Source organism: Psammomys obesus, unplaced genomic scaffold (assembly GCF_907164565.1).
Source record: "Psammomys obesus unplaced genomic scaffold, mPsaObe1.curated_primary_1811, whole genome shotgun sequence".
In the NCBI taxonomy this organism is placed as follows: domain Eukaryota; kingdom Metazoa; phylum Chordata; class Mammalia; order Rodentia; family Muridae; genus Psammomys; species Psammomys obesus.
In genome coordinates, this window is record NW_026585626.1 from 13,801,915 (window position 1) to 13,823,931 (window position 22,017).

Genomic DNA, 22,017 nt, shown 5'->3' on the forward strand with positions numbered 1-22,017 from the left:
GGAATGGATATAGAAATTGTAGTACACAATGGACTATTACTCAGTGATAAAACAAACAAACAAACAAACAAAAAACAAGGAAATCATGAAATTTGCAAGTAAATGGTAGGAACTGGAAAAGATCATCTTGAGTGAGGTATCCCAGAAGCAGAAAGACACACAGGGTATCATAAGTGGATACTAGACATATAATATAAGGTAAACATACTAAAATCTGTACACCTAAGGAATCTAATCAAGAAGGAGGACTCTGTCTAAAATGCTCAATTCCCATTCAGAAAGGCAAAGAGGATAGACATCGGAGGAGGAAGAAAACAGGGAACAGGACAGGAGCCTACCACAGAGGGCCTCTGAAAGGCTCTACCCTGCAGGGTTTCAAGGCAGATGTTGAGACTCATAGCCAAACTTTGGGCAGAGTACAGGGAATCTTATGAAAGAAGTGGAGATAGTAAGACCTGAAGAGGAAAGGAGCTCCACAAAGACAGCAACAGATCCTAAAATTCTGGGCACAGATATCTTTTCTGAAACTGATACTCCAGCCAAGGACCACTCAGTCTGAGTTTTCTTTATTGATCCTATTTCTACTTTCAGGTTTTAAGTGGTTTTATTCTTTTCCTACCACTGTGTTTTCACAGACTTCTTTAAGGCATTTCTTAATTTTCTTTTTAGGGACCTCTATTACATTTATAAATGCTGTTTTAGGGTCTTTTTCTTGCGTTTCAGCTACAGTGGAACACTCAGAGCCTGCTGTGGTGGGTTTATTGGGCTCTTGTGAAGACATATTGTGCTGGCTGTTATTGTCTGTGTTTTCACACTGAATATAGGCATCTGTGACTGGAAAGATTATAATTCTAGGTGCTGCAACTGTTAATCCTGAAATTTGCCAGAGAAAAACCAATTCCAACATTTTAGGCCAAATTTAAACCAGGCCTAATAAAATATTAAGTATTGAGCAAGAGATGGACTTTGGTCAGGATTAAGGCTGTTTAATTTTAACTGAAAGTCTATTTTATTAGATATTAAAGTGGCTACTACTGCTTGTTTCTTGGGTCCATTTGCTTGGAAAGCCGTCTTCCAGCCCTTCACTCTCAGGTAATGTCTATCTTTGCGACTTAAGTATGTTTCTTGTATGTATATTATTGGGTCTTGTTTATGCATCCATTCTGTTAGTCTGAGTATTTTTGTTGGAGAATTGAGTCCATTGATGTTGAGAGAGATTAATGACCAGTGGCTGTTAGATTCTTTAATTTTGATGTTGGTTGTGGTAGTGGGTTTGTGTGCTTGGCTACTTTTAGTTTTGCTGTAGTGAGGTTATTTAATATTTCCTGCATTTTCATGAAAATTGTTACCTCTCCTGGGTTGTATTTTTCCTTCTAGTATATTCTGTAACGCTGGATTTGTGAGTAGGTAGTATTTGTTTTTGTTGTTGAATATCTTGTTTTCTCCATCTATGATGACTGGGAATTTTGCTGGGTATAGTAGCCTGGGCTGATATCTGTGTTCTCTTAGAATTTGCATGATATCCATCCAGGTCCTTCTGGCTTTCATAGTCTCTGTTGAGCAGTCAGGTGTGACTCTAATGGGTTTGTCATTATATGTTACTTGGCCTTTTCCCTTGCAGCTTTTAGTATTTTTCCTTTGTTCTGTACACTTACTGTTTTGATTTTTATGTAACGGGAGAATTTTCTTTTCTGGTCTAATTTATTAGGTGTTCTGTAGACCTCTTGTATGCTTATAGGCCTCTCCTTTAAATTGGGGAAGTTTTCTTCAATGATTTTGTTGAAAATATATTCTGGGCTTTGGAGACAGGAATCTTCTTTTTCCTCTATTCCTATTATTCTTAGGTTTTGTCTTTTCATGTTGCCTTGGATTTCTTGGGTGGTTTTTGTCAGGAATTTTTTAGATGGTTTTTTGTTGTTTTTTTTTTTACGGATACATTTATTTTTTTCTGTTATATCTTCCACACCTGAGATTCTTTATTCCATCTCTTAGATTCTGTTGGTTATGCTTACCTCTGTAGTTCCTGCTTTCTTTCCTAAGTTCTTCCTCTCCGTGATTTCCTCCATTCGTGTTTCCTTTATTTTTCCAGTTTTATCCTCAGATCTTGAACTGTTTGATTTCCTTCACCTGTGTGACCTTTCCTGTTTTTCCTTCAATTTCTTCACCTGTTTGTTTGAACATTCCTCTGTTTCTTTTATTTTTTTTTTCAGTGATTTAGCCATTTCCTCTCTGAAAGCCACAAACTGTTTGGCTGTATCTTCCTGTATTTCTTTATGGATGGCCATAATCTGTTTGACTTTATCTTCCTCTAATTCCTTATGCATTTTATTTGTTTCCTCCATTATACTCTTCAAAAACATTGATGTAAGGTCATCTTCTTAAATTTCACTTATGTTAGGGTGTTCAGGGCTACTTGCCTCTGGATAACTGGATTCTGGAGATGCCAGATTGCTTTGTCTTTTTGCTTTTATGCTGGCCTCTAACCATCTGGCTGTCTTCAATGTTCGCTGTTAACTTCCAGTGCCTGCTGGAATCCTTGGGTGTTCACTTTTGAACAGCTCTCTTGTATGCAGCATGACCCACATCCTGAATATACAACTTTTTCTTCATGTTTAGATTCAGATTAAATAATTTTGGCAGAAATACCATAATGAATGTTTTTCAGATTTTACTCATATTCTCAAATGTGGAGGTTTAAAGCAACATAAGCTTTCTAGTTTCCAGATTCCTAAGGTCCTAAAGTCCTAAAGTCAGGCTTTTGGTGAAGAGGCACTCCTGCTTGAAAGAACAGAACGGGATGTCTGCCTGCATTCTTGGCTTCAACTCTTCCACATGGCATCTTCAATCCTGTCTCTGTCTTTCTCTCTGTCTCTTTGTCTCTGTCAGTTTCTCTCTCTCTCTCTGTGTGTGTGTGTGTGTGTGTGTCTGTGTGTCTGTGTGTCTGTGTGTGTGTGTGTGTGTGTGTGTGTGTGTGTGTGTCCCCTCTCTCTCAGTGGCTGCTCTCAAATACACTATGTAACCTTGATTTTCCATCTCAGTTCTGGAATGATAAGTATACATCACCATGCCTGGGAGGCTCTTTATACAACACATCCTAGGGAGTTTGTATAAAAATGGGCATTTACTGTCATATTGTCATGCAGTCATTTCCCCTCCCCTAAACTTCTCCATGCTCTCCCTATTTATATTCCCTCCTAGCTGTGGATCCCCATTGACCTCTACCATCTCCATAGTTTTACCATTTTGATAAGACCACATAGGTAGAATCACACAGTATGTTACTTTTTCAGACAGGTTTCCTTCATGTATTAGTGTATATTGAGGTTACTTTCTGTGTCTTTCCATTACTTCATAGAGCATTCATTTTCCACCATGCATTTAGTCCTTGGAGAAAAAAGCAAAAATGTTCAGACACCACGTTTACCTCAGGCTGCTTCAGCACTTAGCTCCTTCTACCCATGTACCGTCACCTCTGACCTTGGTGAAATGTATTCCTGGAAAAGCTCAACACACTGTCAGTATGTTTGTCACTTCAGAATTGAAGAAAAGGACATGTTCTTAAAACATAGTTGCCACAAGTGTTTTATTTTTCCCTGAGTCCTCTCTAGTTTGGAAACCACAAATAGAAGACATATTAAATGGTCAAACAAAGCTGCTGAGGCAGAGCCCACTGCTACAGGAACCAGGGCACTAACCACCAAACCCCATTTCCAGACATGTCTGTAGATGCTTATACACAACTAAATGAGTGGCCTTAGCAATGGAAAGCCAGGCAATAAGCTTCACCAGAAAGAAGAGGAAGGACTGATATCTCAGTGTAGATCCACACAACTGCATTATGACATAAAAGAGCTGCTCAGCCACAGTACAGCATGCTCTAGTCTTTGCTTCTGGCTCACTTGCTGTGCTATAAATGACAGCAGAGTTTTCAGAGAACACCTGTTTCTGAATAGAGTGACCACTATTATTACTTTATTAACCCATAGGCAATGTTGAGAACTACGGGTGACAGTGTGAACCCCATTCTGCAGATGACTATCCTACTTCAAAAATTATCCTAAATCTTATAAGCTAAGCTTTTCAGTATGATAACTCAGATCTCTCAGTTACATACCTAACAAAACTTAATCTGCATACAAAATTCCTTAATAATACATTAAACTCAAACTGCAGAATTTCACCTATTAGATCTTTCAGGCTATCAAACTCTTAGCCACATAAGCATTTGCTAAACAGCAGAGTTTTCAGAAAATACTTGTTTCTTATAAATGGAGTGACCACTACCATTACTTTATTAAATTCATATACAACATTGAGAACTACAGGTAATGGCATGAACCCTTGTTACCTATTGGCAAGATTGAGAGCTATGTGACCTCACCAAGGGCAGCTTCCTTTTGAACATGATAATCTCAGAGGTCCCTCGATTACTCTGTTTACATCTTTTCAGTCAGGTGAGGTAGCGGCAAACATGTACATATAGAAACCAGGTCTTGTAGGACTATGGAAATGACAATACTGCATACCCTGCCAGCACCTATAACTGTTAGCACCTGGCACAACTGACAATACAGGAGGACACATTTATAGCCAGTTCACCATTAGGTTTGTTCCTCCAAAATGATGGGATGGTATTGTAGTAAGTGTTGGGCTACTGTTTATTATCAGCCCTAAGATTATTACAGCAGTATTATCTAACTCACTATCACAATTAATAAGATACAGAAACTGTTAGATTTTATGATTGCCTTATTTGCCTTGGGCCAGGTAGATATTTCATCTATGCTGTCACAATAACTTTACTATCCAACTCCCAGCCCTCATCCAATGCCATCTTCCTTCTTTCTCCATTCCCATCCATTGATTTCACATGATTCTTCTGTCCTCAAAGGCCTGGGAATCTTAGCCACACATACTCCATTCTTCCCTGCCCAGGTATAGGCCATTTAATCAGCCAATCAGATAGGGTTACATAACTAGGATAGATGTACCCAGATCTTGAGGGCCAGTAACATGCATCAGACCACCTTTAACAAGATGGCTTTAGGGGGTAATTGTTCTTTAGCTGAGCCCTACCACTGCTAAAACACTTATCACTATAGACTTCCAGAAAGATTTCTGTCATGCAAACTGCCATGTTATGATCCTTTGATGAACACAGTCCCATAGAAAGGGACCCTAACAAGTTGTTTTATGAAGTCATTTCTGTAAACTTTGTAAGAAATAGTTTAATGAGCTCACATCCATCCACTTCAGCACTATTTTGCATTTAATATATTTCATGTTCCTCAAACCTTATAAGAGGCTATGGCACAAACCATGTCTCTGCCTGTTTCTAAGGCCTTAGACAGGCTGGTTCCAAAGAGCCAATACAAAATGGCAGATTCCTTGATGGTTATCTTTTTCCTAGGTAGCTGTACCCTCGAGATGTTTATTTCTTTAAACCAGGCTTTTTCAAATGCTCTACAAACCTACATTTTTACTTTTCTTGCTAAATGAACACAAAAGATGCCAGTAACTCTTATGACCACCTGAGATAACATGTTCACCTTCCTACAGAATCTGTCAAGTCCCCATTCTAAAATGTCCTTGGAAGAAATGAAAGACCTCCATCTTGAAGAACAGCACCTGCAGCCAGAAACCAAAGAAGTGAATGGGATCCTCATGTCCAAGCTGACAAGTGATAACTGGGACAAAATATGGAACTTCCAAGCAAAGCCTGATGACCTCCTCATTGCAACCTATGCAAAGGCAGGTGAGTGCAAGGAATGGTAGCAGGAAAGGCCACTTACACAGAACAAGTGCCTCTGACACGGACATCTGGATTAAAAGAGGATATGTGGGGATTTATCTGGGCAAGTCCCTGGAAAACAAAACAAAACAAAACAAAACAAAACAATCTACTTCAATTCATAAGTGTCAATGCCCCAACCTACAGGATCTTCCTCTAATTAAACTTTTGAAAGACAGAGATGGCTCTACCATCACAAACTGCCAAAGACTGAATGAAATGACAAGGTGTTTACACAAAAATTACAAAGTATATACTCTGGTAAATAAAATGGACATTCTTTGGGCAAGTTCTTCCATCCAGGCCACCCTTTTCTATTCACCTCTCTAGCACCTAAACTGTTCCTTCTAATGGCCTAGATTAGAGTGGACCTGAGTGCTTGCAGCCCATAAGTAGTGCTGAGAGCCCATGCATACCCATTGTAGAAAAAATAGAGAAGAAGGAACCAGTTATTAAAATCCTAGACAGCAAAGAGGATTCTACAGAGAAAAGATCAGAAAGACAAAGGATGCCATAGGCCTGATCAGTGGGGAAAACTAAAGAATCTCCCTCTTGAAAAAACATTGGTGAATGACTAGTGAGGGTTTTCCCCTTCCTCATACCATTTATTTTTGTCACCCCACACAATGTGATGGGGTTAACAATTTGTACATTTGATTAGTTACAGAGACCTTTGATATCAAGATACAGATGAATTTTGGAAAAGGGCTACTACTGTTCTCCATATTTGTTGGCATTTCTATTCCTATTGCTCACTGGGCCAAGACATAGCTTAGGAGTTTCTAAACAGAGCTTCAAGTTTCAGTAAGCTATCCATTTCTGTATGGCTGTCACTGAACATGTGGCTTCCTCCATATCTGAACTTCAACATGCACTTTTCTTTAGAGCAGAAATTTTGGATAAGACCAGCTTGGAAATCATGGAAGGCCCTTTAGGCAATTCTCTCTCTCTCTCTCTCTCTCTCTCTCTCTCTCTCTCTCTCTCTCTCCTTCCTCTTCTCCTTCTCTCTCCTCTCTCCTCTCCCATCTCTGCTTTTATTACAGTATTTCTCTCAGCATCTCTCTCCTTCCCATGAAATCTGCATACACTTCCAGGTAGAACACACTGACCCTGGACCTCTCCAAGTAATGCTTTTATTCTTTGGGCAGGGGACATCTTCATACTTTCATTCTTCATACCAAAACTGCTATAGTTCTACTCAATTGAGCCTCTAAGGCCTTTCAACAATAAGTAACCAACCTTCATGTGCACTCCTCCAGCACATTCCCCCTTTCCAGCCTTCCTATGCAACAGCTATCCTTTGGCTATGTGTACACCTAGTACATTGGGTTTATCTATGAGGAACAGAGATGCCAAAAGTAGGAGGACCTCCCCTATCAGTGGACAAGGGGAGAGGCATAGGGGAAGAAGAGGGAGGGAGGATGGGATTGGGAGGAGATGAGGGAAAGGACCAAAGCAGGGATACAAACTGAATAAATTGTAATAAATGACAATAAAAAAGAAAGACTGAAAACTGTAACCTTTGAATTAAGTAGCTAATTACCTAACCAAATTGGGAGTATCTCTTAATTTGAAAGAGAAGAGCGGATGGCATACAAGCAAGAAAAAGTCTCTATCGTGTCTCCAGCAAAAAAATCAACAGTTTATTAGAGAAAGTGCATTGACTAACTCATTGTTGATTCAGTCCACATTTACCTGACTCCATATTTATTCACCAAACTGCATTTATGTGGGACAACATACTTTACTAAATAGCGGGGAAAAAGAAAACAAAGACACTAGAAGAAATCATATACTATAAGCATATGGTGACAATGAGCACTGAGGGCCACTGGTGCTTACAGGAAGACCTACCGCCACCCCCCACACACACACACACAGTGTTCAGAGAAGGTAACAATTGATTCCATCCTGAAAACAGCAAATCTGAACACAGCTGAGGATATGTGTAATTTTTAAATAGAATTAAATTATGCCATGAGTGGGTAAAACTGAAAATAACTGATGCTTCTAGGTACCACCTGGACACAGGAAATTGTAGACATGATCCAAAATGATGGGGATGTAGAAAAGTGCCAGCGGGCCAACACCTATAACCGTCACCCTTTCATCGAGTGGACTTTGCCTCCACCCCTCAACTCAGGTAAATCGCCCAACTGTGGTGTAGAGGACTGTAACCATTTTGCAGTATTAGTTTTCACCTCAGAGGAAGATTACTTCTATAACCTTCTGCCGGAGCCAGCCAGCAGAGTCGAACGGTTCTTGAGTCAGGAGTGAGGATTAAAATTAATAAAATAAACACACAGCACACAGGAAACTTTTTAAAGGTCCAGACTCGACAGCCACAGCAAAAGGCAGGCTGCTGCAGCAAGCAGTGCGAGCAGCAAGTCTCAAGTCTCTGCCTCCTCCTCTGCCTCCAGCCCTCTGACCTCTTTAATTGTGAGTAGTTTCTTTTAGCCAGTAAAATATCTCAAAACAATGGGTTAATTTCCACAAGGAGCCTGAGGAAGAGGTGTGACCCTCACAAGCTATCCCACCTGCTGTCACAAACCAAAGGAGATGGACTTGCAAGTTCTTCTCTGCCATTAGTAAAGACCTGCTAAAAGCCATCTCTCCACTGAGATTTAAATATCAAAGCAGGCCACTGGAGTCATGGCTCCCAACAACCTTCCTTCTAAAAAGTACTTTAAATTGGTACCAGAAAGAAGTCTGAAAGCAGCCGAGGTTAACACAAGGCATAGAGCCCATTGTGTTCAAGCCTCTGAAGTACCATGCATGTGAAACAGCTCTGTGAAAGCATGCATGGGCTACAGTTCAGACTATGGTGTGCTGCCTCAGCACAGAGTGAAAGATATAAGGCCACTATCTGCGTAAGTTCTAAAGCTGTCCACCAAAGCAGACTTTTGTTCTTTCACCTTGATCATCTCAGGAGGTGCCACCATATAATTACACATAAAATACTTTATCATTCTAAATGGGAGGAAATTAAGTATATTTAGAAAATACTGGACCAAAGCAAGACTGAAAAACAGCTGCGTAGTCTCCAAATTCTGCATTTCCACGTCTGATGTCAAAGCACTCTTCAGCTCTTCAGGTCTCCAACTACTTTTACTTTTCTTGACTGCAAAACACCTTTTTTTCCCACTTGGGTTGATTCCACTTTCTGTTAGCAGCTTTTCTTGGCAGTTATCCAGTGATGGTGAGATCTCCACCATCTTGGGGTCTCCAAGGCAATTCAGGCTTCACCTTCACAGCTTCATACAATGGCCTCTCTAGGCCTCTATGCCAAAGCACTCCTGGGGTCTGCAGCTTTTCTTAGTTGCAAAAGGAAATTCCATAATTCCTTGCTTGTATCCTTGACTCTAAAGCCAGAAGCTGCCAAGATTTGCTGCTTACCAAGGCTGGAACATGACCCCCTCATTCTAATACATTTTCACCAGCTTTCTATTTTCAATAGTCTCCTTCACTGCTTAAGCGTCACTGTCCTGGACTTATGCTGCAGAGTGGACTGGCCTAGAACTGAGATATCTGCTTGTCTCTGCTACTGGGATGGTGGGCTTAAAGATGTGTGTCTGTTCCCTGGGGCTTCCTAGTCTGCTGGTGTGACTGACAAAGGCTATATTAATCACAGGTTTGTTCTCTTGGGCATCAGGATCACTAGATATGACTGCTTAACAAAGGCTATGTTAATAACCCTTCTATTCTCTGGGGCTTCTGGATCAGTAATTACATAGGTCTGGTAAGTTTCCAACAGATTCTCCAGAATGTGGCAGGACTTTCAGCTGGTCCTTGGAAAACTTCATTAACCTTGGACAAGTTTGAGGCTCTGTGCAGCATTGTGGACATCATTTATCAGAGTCCAGAAAAACATATAGAAAGCTCCCTTACCTTGTATAGTCCCTTGAAGAATGTAGACAGAAAGGCAATTTCCAGAATCAGAGGGTCTTTTTTGCTTCCCTTCAAATCTCTCCTCTCTCTCTCTCTCTCTCTCTCTCTCTCTCTCTCTCTCTTTCTCTCTCTCTCTATCTGTCTATCTCTTCTCTTCTCTAAGGTAAATAGAGTTCAGAAGAGTTGTTGAAAATCATTCCAGGTAGGCTGGTGAGTGTGAAACACTGTCTGAGAAAAGAAATTAAACCTTGAGTTTTATCATAGAGGTAGGTGTTTTGATTTTTTCACTGGTGGAAAAGCAACCTAGACCATACATGGAGCTGTAGGAGTGGTAAGAATCAGCACCTGTGGTTTCCTTGGGGTAGAGAAGCCAAAGACCCATAGAGGGACCTGGGCTTGAAGATTAGATATACATGGGTCCTTTGAGGATGAGACAGGGAAAGGAATTTTTTTATATAAATGAGAATAGGGAATAAGGGCAGAGGGGGCCCACTGCAGGTATGGGAAAAGCTAAGGATAGAGTCAATGGTAGTGGGGTTCAGGCTCAGAAGAATTCATAGGTTCAGGATAGGATGGCTGTAAAAACTCAGGGTCTTGGTTCTCTGACAGTTTGGGAGGCTTTTTCTTCTGTACTATTAAGATCTTCTGGATTCTATGCATGTTGTACTCTACCAGCAAGGAAGGCTGTGTTTCTAGATCATCCAGCCACATTCAAACATAGGAAAACTGAACCACATCTTTTTAAAACAATACATTGAACCTTGGCATCATCTTCAATGTTAAGTGACCTAATATCAGGTCATCTGACACTGAAAGACAGCCAATCCAATTTACAAAGTGAGCAGAGAGTTCCCTTGGAGAAATGAACTCCACACTCTGACTCTCATGTTCTAAAACCTAATTTAAAGTTTTTAAACATGCATTCCAAGGGGGAGGTTAAGAGCATCAATGAGGTTCTGTTTCCCACATCTGCCTATAAATGGAAAAGATTAATGGAGGAGGGTGCCCAGAAACACAGAACACAAACAACCAAGACAATGAAAATAAATCCAACAAGCACAGGACACATATTGGTGGCCACCAAGACAAACTAGATCCTGAGGGTTTGTGGTGTTGTCTTGGTCACAACCTAGACTCAAGAATCTTTACATTATTTCCAGATTTTACCATAAGTCCCATGGTAATTAGCCCCCCAGACCTACCAGAAACCAGAAACCTTGGTTTATCCTACCTCCAGAAGGCCTGATTACAGGTTCAAAGGTGGACTCCTTTTTAGTTTTAGGGGGCAAGTTGGTGGGGGGGTAGAAAATTTCTGAGGAACGTTCTTTCAATGGCCTCCCTAAAACTAATAGCTCTTACCCTTACCTAGGCAGGGGTCTTATCCTCAGGGATTTTGGTGGTGCCTCCAAATGTTATGGGTTTGAGGAAAAAAAAAAACAAAACACCTGAGAGGCCTGAGTAAGTCAAATTATATGGTGCCTTTATTTACTGCCTGTTTTTACAATCAAAAATAAAAATCCGAACCATTCTATTTTACCAATAAAGACTCAGGAGCCAGATGCTGGGGTGAAAACCTGTTAGCTCAGAGAGGCAGAAAAGGCTCCTAACTGACCTTCCTTCTCAGCTCAGGTTCAGAAGGAAAAAAATCCAAAAGGCTCCTAGCTCAGCTTACAGCCCAGGAAGGAAAGGCCAAAAAAACCCAAGGCCAAAGGCTTGCTATCTCAAAGCCCAAAAAGCCAGGGAGCTGAGGAACTGAAGCCTAAGCTAAAGCCAGGGCATAAGCTATTTTTCTATTTCTCCACACTGTCTTAAATATCCCTCAACTCAACTCAAAATCCCTCCTGCTCTTTATTCCCTGCCAGCTGATTTCTTGCTCCATCTTTTGACCTATGGTTAATTTTATTGACTCCATTGTACACAAAGCTCTTGGGTTAAAGGTGTGTGTTAGGGCTGGCTAAACCACACCATAATCACCTATTTACAATAAACAGAAAAATTTTGGATTAAAGGTGGGTTATAGGGCTCAACCACACCAAACAAGAAACAGGCTTTTACAGTTCATAACTTTGGGATTCACAATGGAATCAAATATCCTGCAACAACCACCAGACAGAGTGGCAAGAAGCAGCCACAACCTCCAATTTGTTTTCAAAGGCAAAAACCACAATTGATATGTATACAGAACAGAAGCTGTATGCAGCAAGGGAGTACTGTTTACAGAAGTGGAGAAACATCAGTTTAGGGCTCAGGCATTTCTCATAGCCTTGAGGTCAAGAAATTTATGGCTGGTCTAGAAACCAGTTTACCCAATGTAGTTATAGTGTTCTTAGGATACCTTCACAGGATGGCATAACTATAGCTCAGAGCCCACTACAAAATAAATTAAAAGTTCCACTGATTACCCCTTTCCCAGTCCATCTTCAGGATCCTGACATACAATCAAGTTTAGGTAAAAGGAAAGATGTATGTATAACTAAATAGATGGATGGTGTAGTTCCATCCATCATTGTATCTAGGATGAACTGGAAAGCTTCCGCAAAAAGGAGGGAGACATAGGTCTTACGTATGTAAGACCATAGAGTCAATCATTTGGCCAATACAATTTCCATTGTTTAACACAACATTGGGTACATATAGATGGGGAGAAAAACCTGGCTAAACAGTGTGGTCTTACTTCTAGGTCTGGATCTGGCTAACAAAATGCCTTCACCCAGAACCCTAAAGACTCACCTGCCTGTTCAGATGGTACCACCTTCCTTCTGGAAAGAAAACTCAAAGGTAAGAACCCAATTCCATCACTAAAACAGAAACAGGAAGAATTATAGGACGGGTGGTGGCATTACCCCAAAGACCACATACTCCTCTTTGCACCCACCTTCCCTTCAGAATATTATTGCTGGATACCATTGGAAGTTTTCATACAAAGTTCTGATCATCTGCCCACTAACCTGTGCTAAATGAGAGAAATCAATTATACAAAGCAGGGGTTTCTGGTTGAAGGTGGAGTTTTAATTTGGAACCACTGTGAAGCAGGGGCCAAGGAGGATGTAAATGAAAGAGCAGCCTATTTGGGGAAAGCTCCATGGAAAAGTAAATAAGACATTGAATTTGGGGATGTTTATGATCCTACAAGGAAGAGGCCAGAAGGATTCTGAAAGCATAGTTTGTACTATAGCCCCAAGCAATATTCAACAAAGCTGTTAAGAGTCCTACTAAAAAAAAAAAAAAACTATCAGAGAGCCTTACCTGCCTTAGGGTTCCTGTTGTGCCAAATCCTAGCCAATAGTATCCCTTTTGAAATGTGGCCTTGTCCAGAACATGGTTTTTGGTTCAGACTGTAGTAGGTGAGACCATTTGAAATTACCTTTTCTACAACCATAGGCCAAACACCCCAGTCTAATGAATACCAATAAGAACATGTCCATCTTGTAGGCAAAACTTGGTACTCTACTCTTCCTTTTGGAATTAAACTCTAATTTGGTATGTACAAAAACTTGATCTACCCTTATAGACCTTATATAACAAAGCTAGATCCCATTATAGCATTTCTTTTTCCAATATTTACTTTGTTTTGACATGTCTTACTTCTGAGCCAATACAAGTATAGACACAATTCTCACTAAACTCATAAAACTCCAGACCTTTTTACCTATGCATGTACCAATACACAGCTAAAGGGAGAAGGGCTTGATAGCTATTTCATCAGCAAGTCTTGAAATAGATAATATTAACATGGAAAAGTGGCATATACATCAAGTATCAACTTTAGAATGCAGCAGAAAGTGTGACTATGTAACAGAATCAAAAGTCCATGTCAGCTGTGCCATTAAATCCCTCTGGAAACTAAGCTGTGTGGCAGCAGCTAAAAGAGCAAGTTGAGATTACAAAGTGCCCCAAAGTTAGGACTATAGCAGACTTTCTCATAGTCTGGCCTGAATTTTCTAAGGAAACACTAATTGACAAGTGTGTTTGACTAAGACACCTTCCTCACTGTAGTGCTTGGACACAAATGCTTTTGAATACTCTCAATTATCTCTTTGGGGGAATGGTTTCCATGATTCACAAATCCTTTATCTTGCTCATCTACTGTGTTCAAACAACATACAATACAGCTAAATAGTTGTCCTGGTATCAAAATGTTGCCTGTTTTCCTGAAAGTATACCTAGGGCACCTTTGAAGCTTGTTGGTGTTCATTTCTGAAAGATTGTGGGGTTTGAGGTTCAAGGGACATACCAAAACACATTGTCTTTTTGGGTAAAAGGTTTATTCAAAGAATTCTTAATACCACCATGGGCAGACAGACAGTATGGTTCTGACAAGGGGGTTCTGACAAGAGTTCAGGCCTATGTGGCAGTCTCTTTTTATAGCCTAGAACATGTTTCATGCAGTCAGTATAGTGCCTCACACCTTTTGGGTTTCTAAGTGCTTTAATGAACATGGAGTAGAAATTTTAGCAAGAAAGGGAGCAGAGAACCAGTCATAAAGGACTGAAAATATTGGCAAAAATGCAGTTGGAAAAACATACCCTCAATTCACCAGGATGAAAACAAATGATTGAGGCATCAGACAGAAGTATTTAAGAAAACACAAGTATGCTTATCTCAGACAAGAAGGCTTGCAGTGTTACTTACAGCAAAATGCTTAGCACAAGGTACTGATGAGGTAAGAAGAGGTTTATTTTGGTTTATTCTGGAGGTTTAGGCAGTACTATTGGTTGGGCCTCTAGTAAGAGTATCATATAATAATAGAAATAAAATCCAAAGTAAGAAGTTGAATCTCAAAGTAGAAAGAACGAGGGAGAGGTCCACAATACCTTTGGATTGTATACCGCCAATGCCCTAAGGATTTCCCTTTAAGCACTGACTCTGAAATGCCCACAGTAGCTCCTTGAAGCACTACCTCAAGTATCAAATCTATAGCTGGCCAAATGGGGGAATGCTACTCATGTCAAACTGTAACAGTCTCTTCCTCCCCTAAACACATACAGCCACATACTAGAAAGGGAGCCAGGTAGTAAGGAAAAGAAGGGGACAGACAGCAAGACAAGAAGACAAGTAACCTCTCCTTTGTTAGATCATACCATTGTCTTCCTTATACAAAGATGCCATTACAAATATCTTAGACACCTTCATCTTAGATTCTCCAGCCTCAAGAACTATGAGAAATTAATTTCTGTTGTGAATAAGGCACCCTGTCCTGAGCATTTTGTTACAGCAGTAAGAATGAACTAAGGCACCATGGGCAGCTTCCTTATTCCCCAAGTTAATTTAGGGTAACAGCAACATTTATCCTGTAATCCACAACACCTTTAAAATAAAAAGGATACAATTAGTAATAATGTTAAGACTACAGCTATAAATCAGAATGGTTGGTGAGCAAATTAGAAAAGGTAGTCATGTTGATCATAAAAACACATGCACACCCAATTCCTCCAATAAATTAACCTGCTATATTCAAAATGCTTTCAAACAACATGAGTGTTAAAACTGAATAGTGATAATTCCCTGTCTTGTTTCCTCTCTGCTTCCCATTCCCTGTACTGGACAAACCTAGATTATCTATGTGGCCAGAAACGCCAAGGACTGCCTAGTATCCTACTACCATTTCTCAAGAATGAACAGAATGCTGCCTGACCCTGGTACCCTGGAAGAATACATTGAAATATTCAAAGATGGAAAAGGTGAGTGAAAGAAAAAAGTGGTGTACTGCTTCCTAACCCATGTGATGACAAAAGACAAGATTTTCAGTAGGCATTTGCATCCCTCAAGGTCATTCAAGGAAGTAGATGATATAGTCTGACTAGGTTATCTCTAAAGACTTTGGCAAAGATACTGTTGAGAGCCGTGAACAGAGTTTGGGAAAGTCAGCAAGGGCTAGTGAGGGTTTCTGGGGTATACTATCCCCTGGAGCTATCAGAGGGACCCTTAACTGAGACAGCAGTGGCAGCAGTCAACCAGAGTGACCAACAGGAAGTACACCAAGGAAATAAATGCACCATCCTCCTGTCTCAAAAAGCCTTCCAGTGCCTCTTTGAACAAAGTACAACCATAAACTGAGTTTCACTTTGGGGGCATGGTTTTCAGAGCCAGTAAAAGATGACCAGCACACTTCTTAGCCCTCACCATCACAGAAAGCAAAGTTGCCCAGATACCTGGTAGCAAAAGATTTTCTCAAGGTTTTATTCAAAATCATATTCTTATGATATAATATATAATTTATATAAATAATTAATATTATATATAAATTATTATTGCTTAACATTAATCTATGTGCTATGTGATAAGGCAAGAAAAGTAAATGTTTTGAACCTAGTTATAAAACAACCCTTTGTTTCAGAGAAAGTTGAATGATGGGAATAAAAAAACAAGGATTTCAGAATGTGTCTTATCATCTCCCTCAATATTACAAAAGGAAGAGGGGTCAAAAGCATTTAAGAGCCAGGGGAAGTGAATGACTACAAGAAAACTATCTTCTGGCCACAGGAGGGGAGCTGTCCATATATTCTAATTGCGGTAGTATTCATAAGCCTTGTGAAAGCCCAAGCCACACCAAATTCTAGCATTAAAAGCTGGGCATAAGGGTCCTCCCCTAATAAATGAATTACTGAGATTGTTAGTTGTTGGAATATAATGAGTCAGTTTTATGTGGGAGTATAGCCTCTGGTAAATCTAGTATGCTCCAGACACTGAAGAATATTTGGGGAGTACAAATTAGCCTTGATGGGGATAAAAAGATACAAAGTTGGGTAGGAAGAAGAGGGGGCATATATCTGGTAAGTCTTGAAGGAGAGGGCTGAGAAATTCTCAAGTGTGTATGTGTGTAAAACTGTCTTCTACAAGTAAGAATTCTGTTCAGGATCTTTACATTTGTTTATACAATTGTTCTCAACTGTTTAACAATTGCTCTCTTTTATTTAACACCATTCTCATGTGATAAGTTTCAAGGTGACAATGACATCCCATCTCTTTCCTCCTCAGTGCTGTGGGGCTCCTGGTATGACCACGTTAAGGGCTGGTGGGATGTGAAAGACCAACACCGTATTCTCTACCTCTTTTATGAAGACATGAAAGAGGTGAGGGCAGTGTGATCTCCATTGCATCTTCCTGCATTCTCATATCAAATATCCCAGTGACACTCTGGGATGTGAGCTTGTCTGCAGAATACTCTTGAGGATGTTCTCTGCCTCCATGACACTCTGCAACTCAGTTTTCCCTTAGAAACTCTGCAACTCAGGTTTTCCCTAGAAGCTGCAACTACTTGTTTGGCTTCTAAGTTTTATTTTGATTTTCTTTCTGCTAGTTTTCAGAGTATCTTTCCTCCTTAGAAAACAGAGCAAGTTTTATAGTCAAATCAACTGATTAGATTCTGACACTCACTCCCAAGCCACGTTTCATTATCTAAAAACTGGTTTGTTTTCTTTCTCACAAAGTGACTGTAGAGATTTATTCAGTCATAGTTGTAGAGAACAAAAAGTTTATCTTCTTTCTCTCTCTTCCACACCCCTGAAGTTCATCATTAACTAAGGTCTAGTCCATGTGAATACTGGCAGTATTAGACACACACAGTGGGGTACTGAGCTGACACTTCTTTATGTTTCATTGTGAATGAATAAAGTCTAATGCCAAAATTAACCTGTAAACCCCACTTTTCCAGGTTACTTTTTGGAATGCTGGGAGTTGTAGTTTTTGAAAATAATAAAGCCTCATGGAAAAATAGTTGGTCTATACCTTTATACTTATAAACCCCTGCAACACAAGACTTGAATTCATTCCAGCTGAGAAATGCTGCAGAATTGACCTGACCAAAGTCCATCTCTTAGTCAGCTTTTAATATTTAATAACGCTTACTTAAAATTTGGCCCCAAATGGTAGAATTGGTTTTTCTGTAGTATTCAGGATTAATTTAGAGCACAGATCTACTCTCACAATCCTGCAGATTGGTGTATTAAGTTACAAACCCATCTTCTATACCAAAGCTAAGAAGTCCAGTGTGCTTTAACCAGAAGTTGTAGCTCCTTGTCTTTCATCAGAATGAGGCAAGCTGCCTCATTCACATCTCTGCCTGGGTTGACTTGATAGCTCTTTTGTTCATTTTCTTATTAGACTTTTCATAACTCACAATCTCTTTTTGCTGGCCTTTATAACCAGTATACCAGTCCTAGTCACACAAATCAACAGAACCTCTCTTTCATATGATCTTCACATAATCCATGACACCTCTGATATGCCAAAGCTCCCCTCCCAAGGTTCCAAGTCTTGTCTCTAGAGCTATTTGATTGCCTGCTACAAGTGAATATCCTGAAGGGCAGGAGTAGAACTTAGTACAGTCAGTCAGTACCCTGCACTAAAACTATTTAAGATAAATTTCAGTTGGCCCCTTGACACATCCTTTTCCAAATGTTGTTTGTCAATAAATTAATGGAAGACCAAAATTGTTTTGTTTTGTTTTGTTTTGTTTATAACTGTTCCATGTACAGGACCCCAAGAGAGAAATTAAGAAGATAGTAAAATTCCTGGAAAAAGACATATCAGAAGAACTTCTAAATAAAATCATCTATCACACCTCCTTCGATGTAATGAAGCAAAACCCAATGGCCAACTATACCACTCTACCCACCAGCATCATGGACCACTCTATCTCCCCTTTCATGAGGAAAGGTAGGTTAACATCCTGGGATATGAAATAAATATTGTGGCTCTATAGCTGACTTATATTTTTCACCAATGCTCCATGCTATCTGACTTTCTTAGCTAACAGCTGTAGAGTTGGAGAGGTGGCTTGTGGACCTGTGCATCTTGGTACACATCCTAGGGGAAATAATCAGTCCTCCCTCTGTACCTGCAGCAATCTCTGAGATTTCATTTTCTTTCAGGGATGCCTGGAGACTGGAAAAACTACTTCACTGTTGCACAAAGCGAGGATTTTGATGAAGACTATAGGAAGAAGATGGCAGGGAGCACTCTTACTTTCCGCACAGAGATCTGAGAGCAATAGGGCACCCTAGATTTCCTGACTATATTTTTTAGCCATTTGAGCCTTCTGTTAAAGTATATTTAACAGCTCCATTCAGTTGTGTTTATTCTTATTGATACCTACCAGATAACCATGCATTTTCCTGAACTTAGGTGAAATAAATGGAACACTATTAATATCCTACAGGTTTTTTCTTAGAGGCAAAAGTCATGAATACAGAAACATACATGAGAACAGGATTTCAGCATAAGAAAGTAAATTTAAAAAGCAAAGAGAATGAGAAGTAAGCACTGGGCTTAAATTGAAGGGTAGCTATTTTTCTTAACAATTGTTTTTGTCTGTTGCATGATACTACAACAAAACAGTTTATAAAGCATAAAAATATTTCTTTCTTACTATTTTGAAGGCTGGGTGATTAAAGTAAAAGAACCCACATTGGCAAGACACCCCCCTTCTCTCTTTAATGTAGGAGTCCTCTGTCTGCTTGTATACCTGCATGCCAGAGAGGACACCAGATTCCTTTATAGATTGTCATGAGTTGCCATGTGGTTGCTGAGAGTTGAACTCAGGACCTCTGGAGGAGCAGTGTTCTTAGCTGTTGAGCCACTCACGAACCAAACAATACCCTTCTAATTGCATCCTCGTATAATGGAATGTGGAAGGCAAAGAGGGAAGGCGATCAAATTCAAGCTTTTTTCAAGAACTTGTGATAATTCATTCCCATGACAATGTTCTTACACCTTCTAACTCTGTTGCACTGGTGACTCAGTTTCTAATACATGAACATTACTACATATTCAAATTACAGCAGTGGTCCAAGAATGAGACTCCATACTCCAAGAGCCATAGACTACCTAACAAAAACCGCAATATCTGGCAAAAAAAATATGCCTTTTGAGGTTTCAGTGTTGTCCAACAGATCCCTATAACCCTCATCTTCCTCACAGAGGTAGAAGGTTAAGTCTCTACTACTGGCAACTCCATATATTTTGGGCCATTCACAAGACCCAGAAAATCTGAGTTGGACCTGTCCCACACTCTTAGTGATGTGGAGACTATCATTTTTCCTAAAGAATGCAGGGTTAATTTTTTCAAATAATAAATGTACATTCTACCAGCAAAGAATGTCATCAGAATTTAGATAGTCAATGTCCCCAGCTCCATCCATCTTTATACATCATCTCAAATTCAATTTACACTGTCCATTTCTTCTGTGTTGATGTTCTTATTTTAACAGTAGACAACCTGTGAACTTCATTTTCTTCATTGTCATTGAGTCATTTGAACAACAACAAAAGAAATCAAGTATTCAGGTTTCCATAATACAACCTCTATAGGTAAGAGGTTTGCATTTAGGTTAACAAAGCTTTCAGGTAAAATAATGTGTATAGTAAGGTGTTTATATCTTCAAACTCATTTTAGGAGCAAGCAACCAAATTCATTATTTGGAAAAAACAGTTCAAAATATTATACATATGATGATCCATACTGTCACTTTTTAGAAGTATTTGGTTAACATAGATAGTGGCCATGCTTTTCTACTGCCAGATCTAGCCATGTTCTACTGGTGTTCTTTTTACTATTATATAGTCATGGATCTCATGTCTAACAACATTAAAGAGTTGACTTCGAACAAATGAACTAGAAAATTTCCCCTTCAGATGGTTTCGTTTGAACTGCCATCTAAAGAAGCAATAGTACATGTACCCAAGTATGGATGTAAATGCACAAAGGAACACAGTGTCTCACACAGGAGATAGAAAGTCCAACATTTACAGAGTTTATATTACAGTTTTAGTTTAAAGGACAGCAGACTTGATAGAAAAAAAGAGTGAAAGGCTATGGGGAGCCGGGTGCTATGATGTGGCTTACTAGTATAGGACTTGCCTAGCAGAAACAGCATCCTGTATTTAATCCTGATCACTGACTAATCAGGTAAGGGTTAATCAAGATAGTGTTAGCCTTCTACAATAGCTAATTATTTCAGGGATTCAGCTGATTGGATAAGGTCCATACATATTACAGAAGGTAATCACTTTACTTAGTCTACCAATTTAAATATTAATTGCATTCAGAATCTATCCTCACATAAATAGCCAATATTTGACCAAATACTGAGGCACTTCATGGTGCAGTAAATGTACTATAGAAAACTAACTATAACAAGCAGCAAAGCTCAAATATCAAAACCACTCATTGTTAATATCTTGCATTCCAGAAACGTCTATGTTCATATGGTAAGTTTAGCAATAACCACTCCCAGAAGAGTTTGGTTGCCTCTCTGAATTTCTATCCTCGTTCTTTCTTCAGGAATGTGTATCTGTTCTGAAACTATTTGCTCAATGTTAAAATATTCCATCCTAGTGGGAAACTAATTAAGACATAAGATGCACTAACTCAAAGGACTCAGTAGTTCCTCAAACATACCACATGTACAACATTCCTCTTTCCTCGGGGTTATATGACCAATAACAACTGATGAGGACACTCTCTGAACTTGTCAAAGTGCCTACAAGTTATCCAGAGACCTTCTGAGTTACAGCATTCATTCATTGTCATACATGCTGGTGTAGGCTTTTAGTGATTTAGCTGTCTTTGAGTTGTTCATGTATCTGTAAGTAAAACCAATAAAATTACTGTTTCACAAAGTTGGACATTGGTGGTATTATTACTTTTATCCATTATTGGTTCCTGATCTGGGAGGAATAGATATTTGTTTAGTACTCCTCATAAATAGGGTCATACAGCAATTTCCCTCATCTAGTATCTTATAGCAGCCCTGTAATCCCTTTCCCACCCTTTGCTTCTGTGTCTTCAACTTTCATTATTGTTTACTTCTAAATTATTCTTAAAGAATAGCACCATGTATGACATTCTCATGCTCAAAACCCATTGAAGATCAATATCAGATAAGGACACATGCCTTAGCATGTGGCTTGATTGATGCACCATACCACATCTCTACTCCATATATTACAAACCAGTGATTTTCAGACTTTCCAATATTAGAGTCCCAGAGTCCTAACGAGATTTTGTTAATGTGAATTATAGATTTTTGTGTTTTCTATAATGTAAATTAAAAGTGGGAAACTGTTAAGTTAAAAAAGAAGCTTTACTCATTCTGCTTGTCATCAAAATAATGGCAGCATGATGAACTAAGTGATGGAGGAACCCATCCTGTACTCCCAAGAGAATGGATATGAGAAATAAGCATCATCTCATTAAGAAAAAATGGTTTTGACCTTGTGGAGACCTTGACAAGGTCTCAGTTTCTACAAAGATTTTCAGAGTATAATTTGGAAACTCCTGCTCAGTCTTAAAATCAAACAAAATTAGTGTGTTGTTGGGGAAAGGTTTTGTGCAG

The 22,017-nt window shown here is 39.4% G+C and overlaps 1 protein-coding gene across 2 annotated transcripts; it reads left to right on the forward strand.

Moving 5' to 3' along the window:
• Positions 1-1,014: 1,014 nt before the first annotated feature.
• On the forward strand, positions 1,015-21,307 carry LOC129681932 (sulfotransferase 1C1). Of its 2 annotated transcripts, XM_055614164.1 has the most exons (8): positions 1,015-1,092; positions 5,560-5,755; positions 7,806-7,934; positions 12,360-12,457; positions 15,234-15,360; positions 16,658-16,752; positions 18,157-18,337; positions 18,553-21,307. In XM_055614164.1, the coding sequence occupies exons 2-8, from the start codon at positions 5,584-5,586 to the stop codon at positions 18,663-18,665; spliced, it is 915 nt and encodes a 304-aa protein (XP_055470139.1). In that variant the 5' UTR covers positions 1,015-1,092; positions 5,560-5,583; the 3' UTR covers positions 18,666-21,307. The 2 variants fall into 2 exon arrangements, with proteins under 2 accessions (XP_055470139.1, XP_055470144.1); XM_055614169.1 differs by lacking the exon at positions 7,806-7,934.
• The last annotated feature ends 710 nt before the right edge of the window (positions 21,308-22,017 follow it).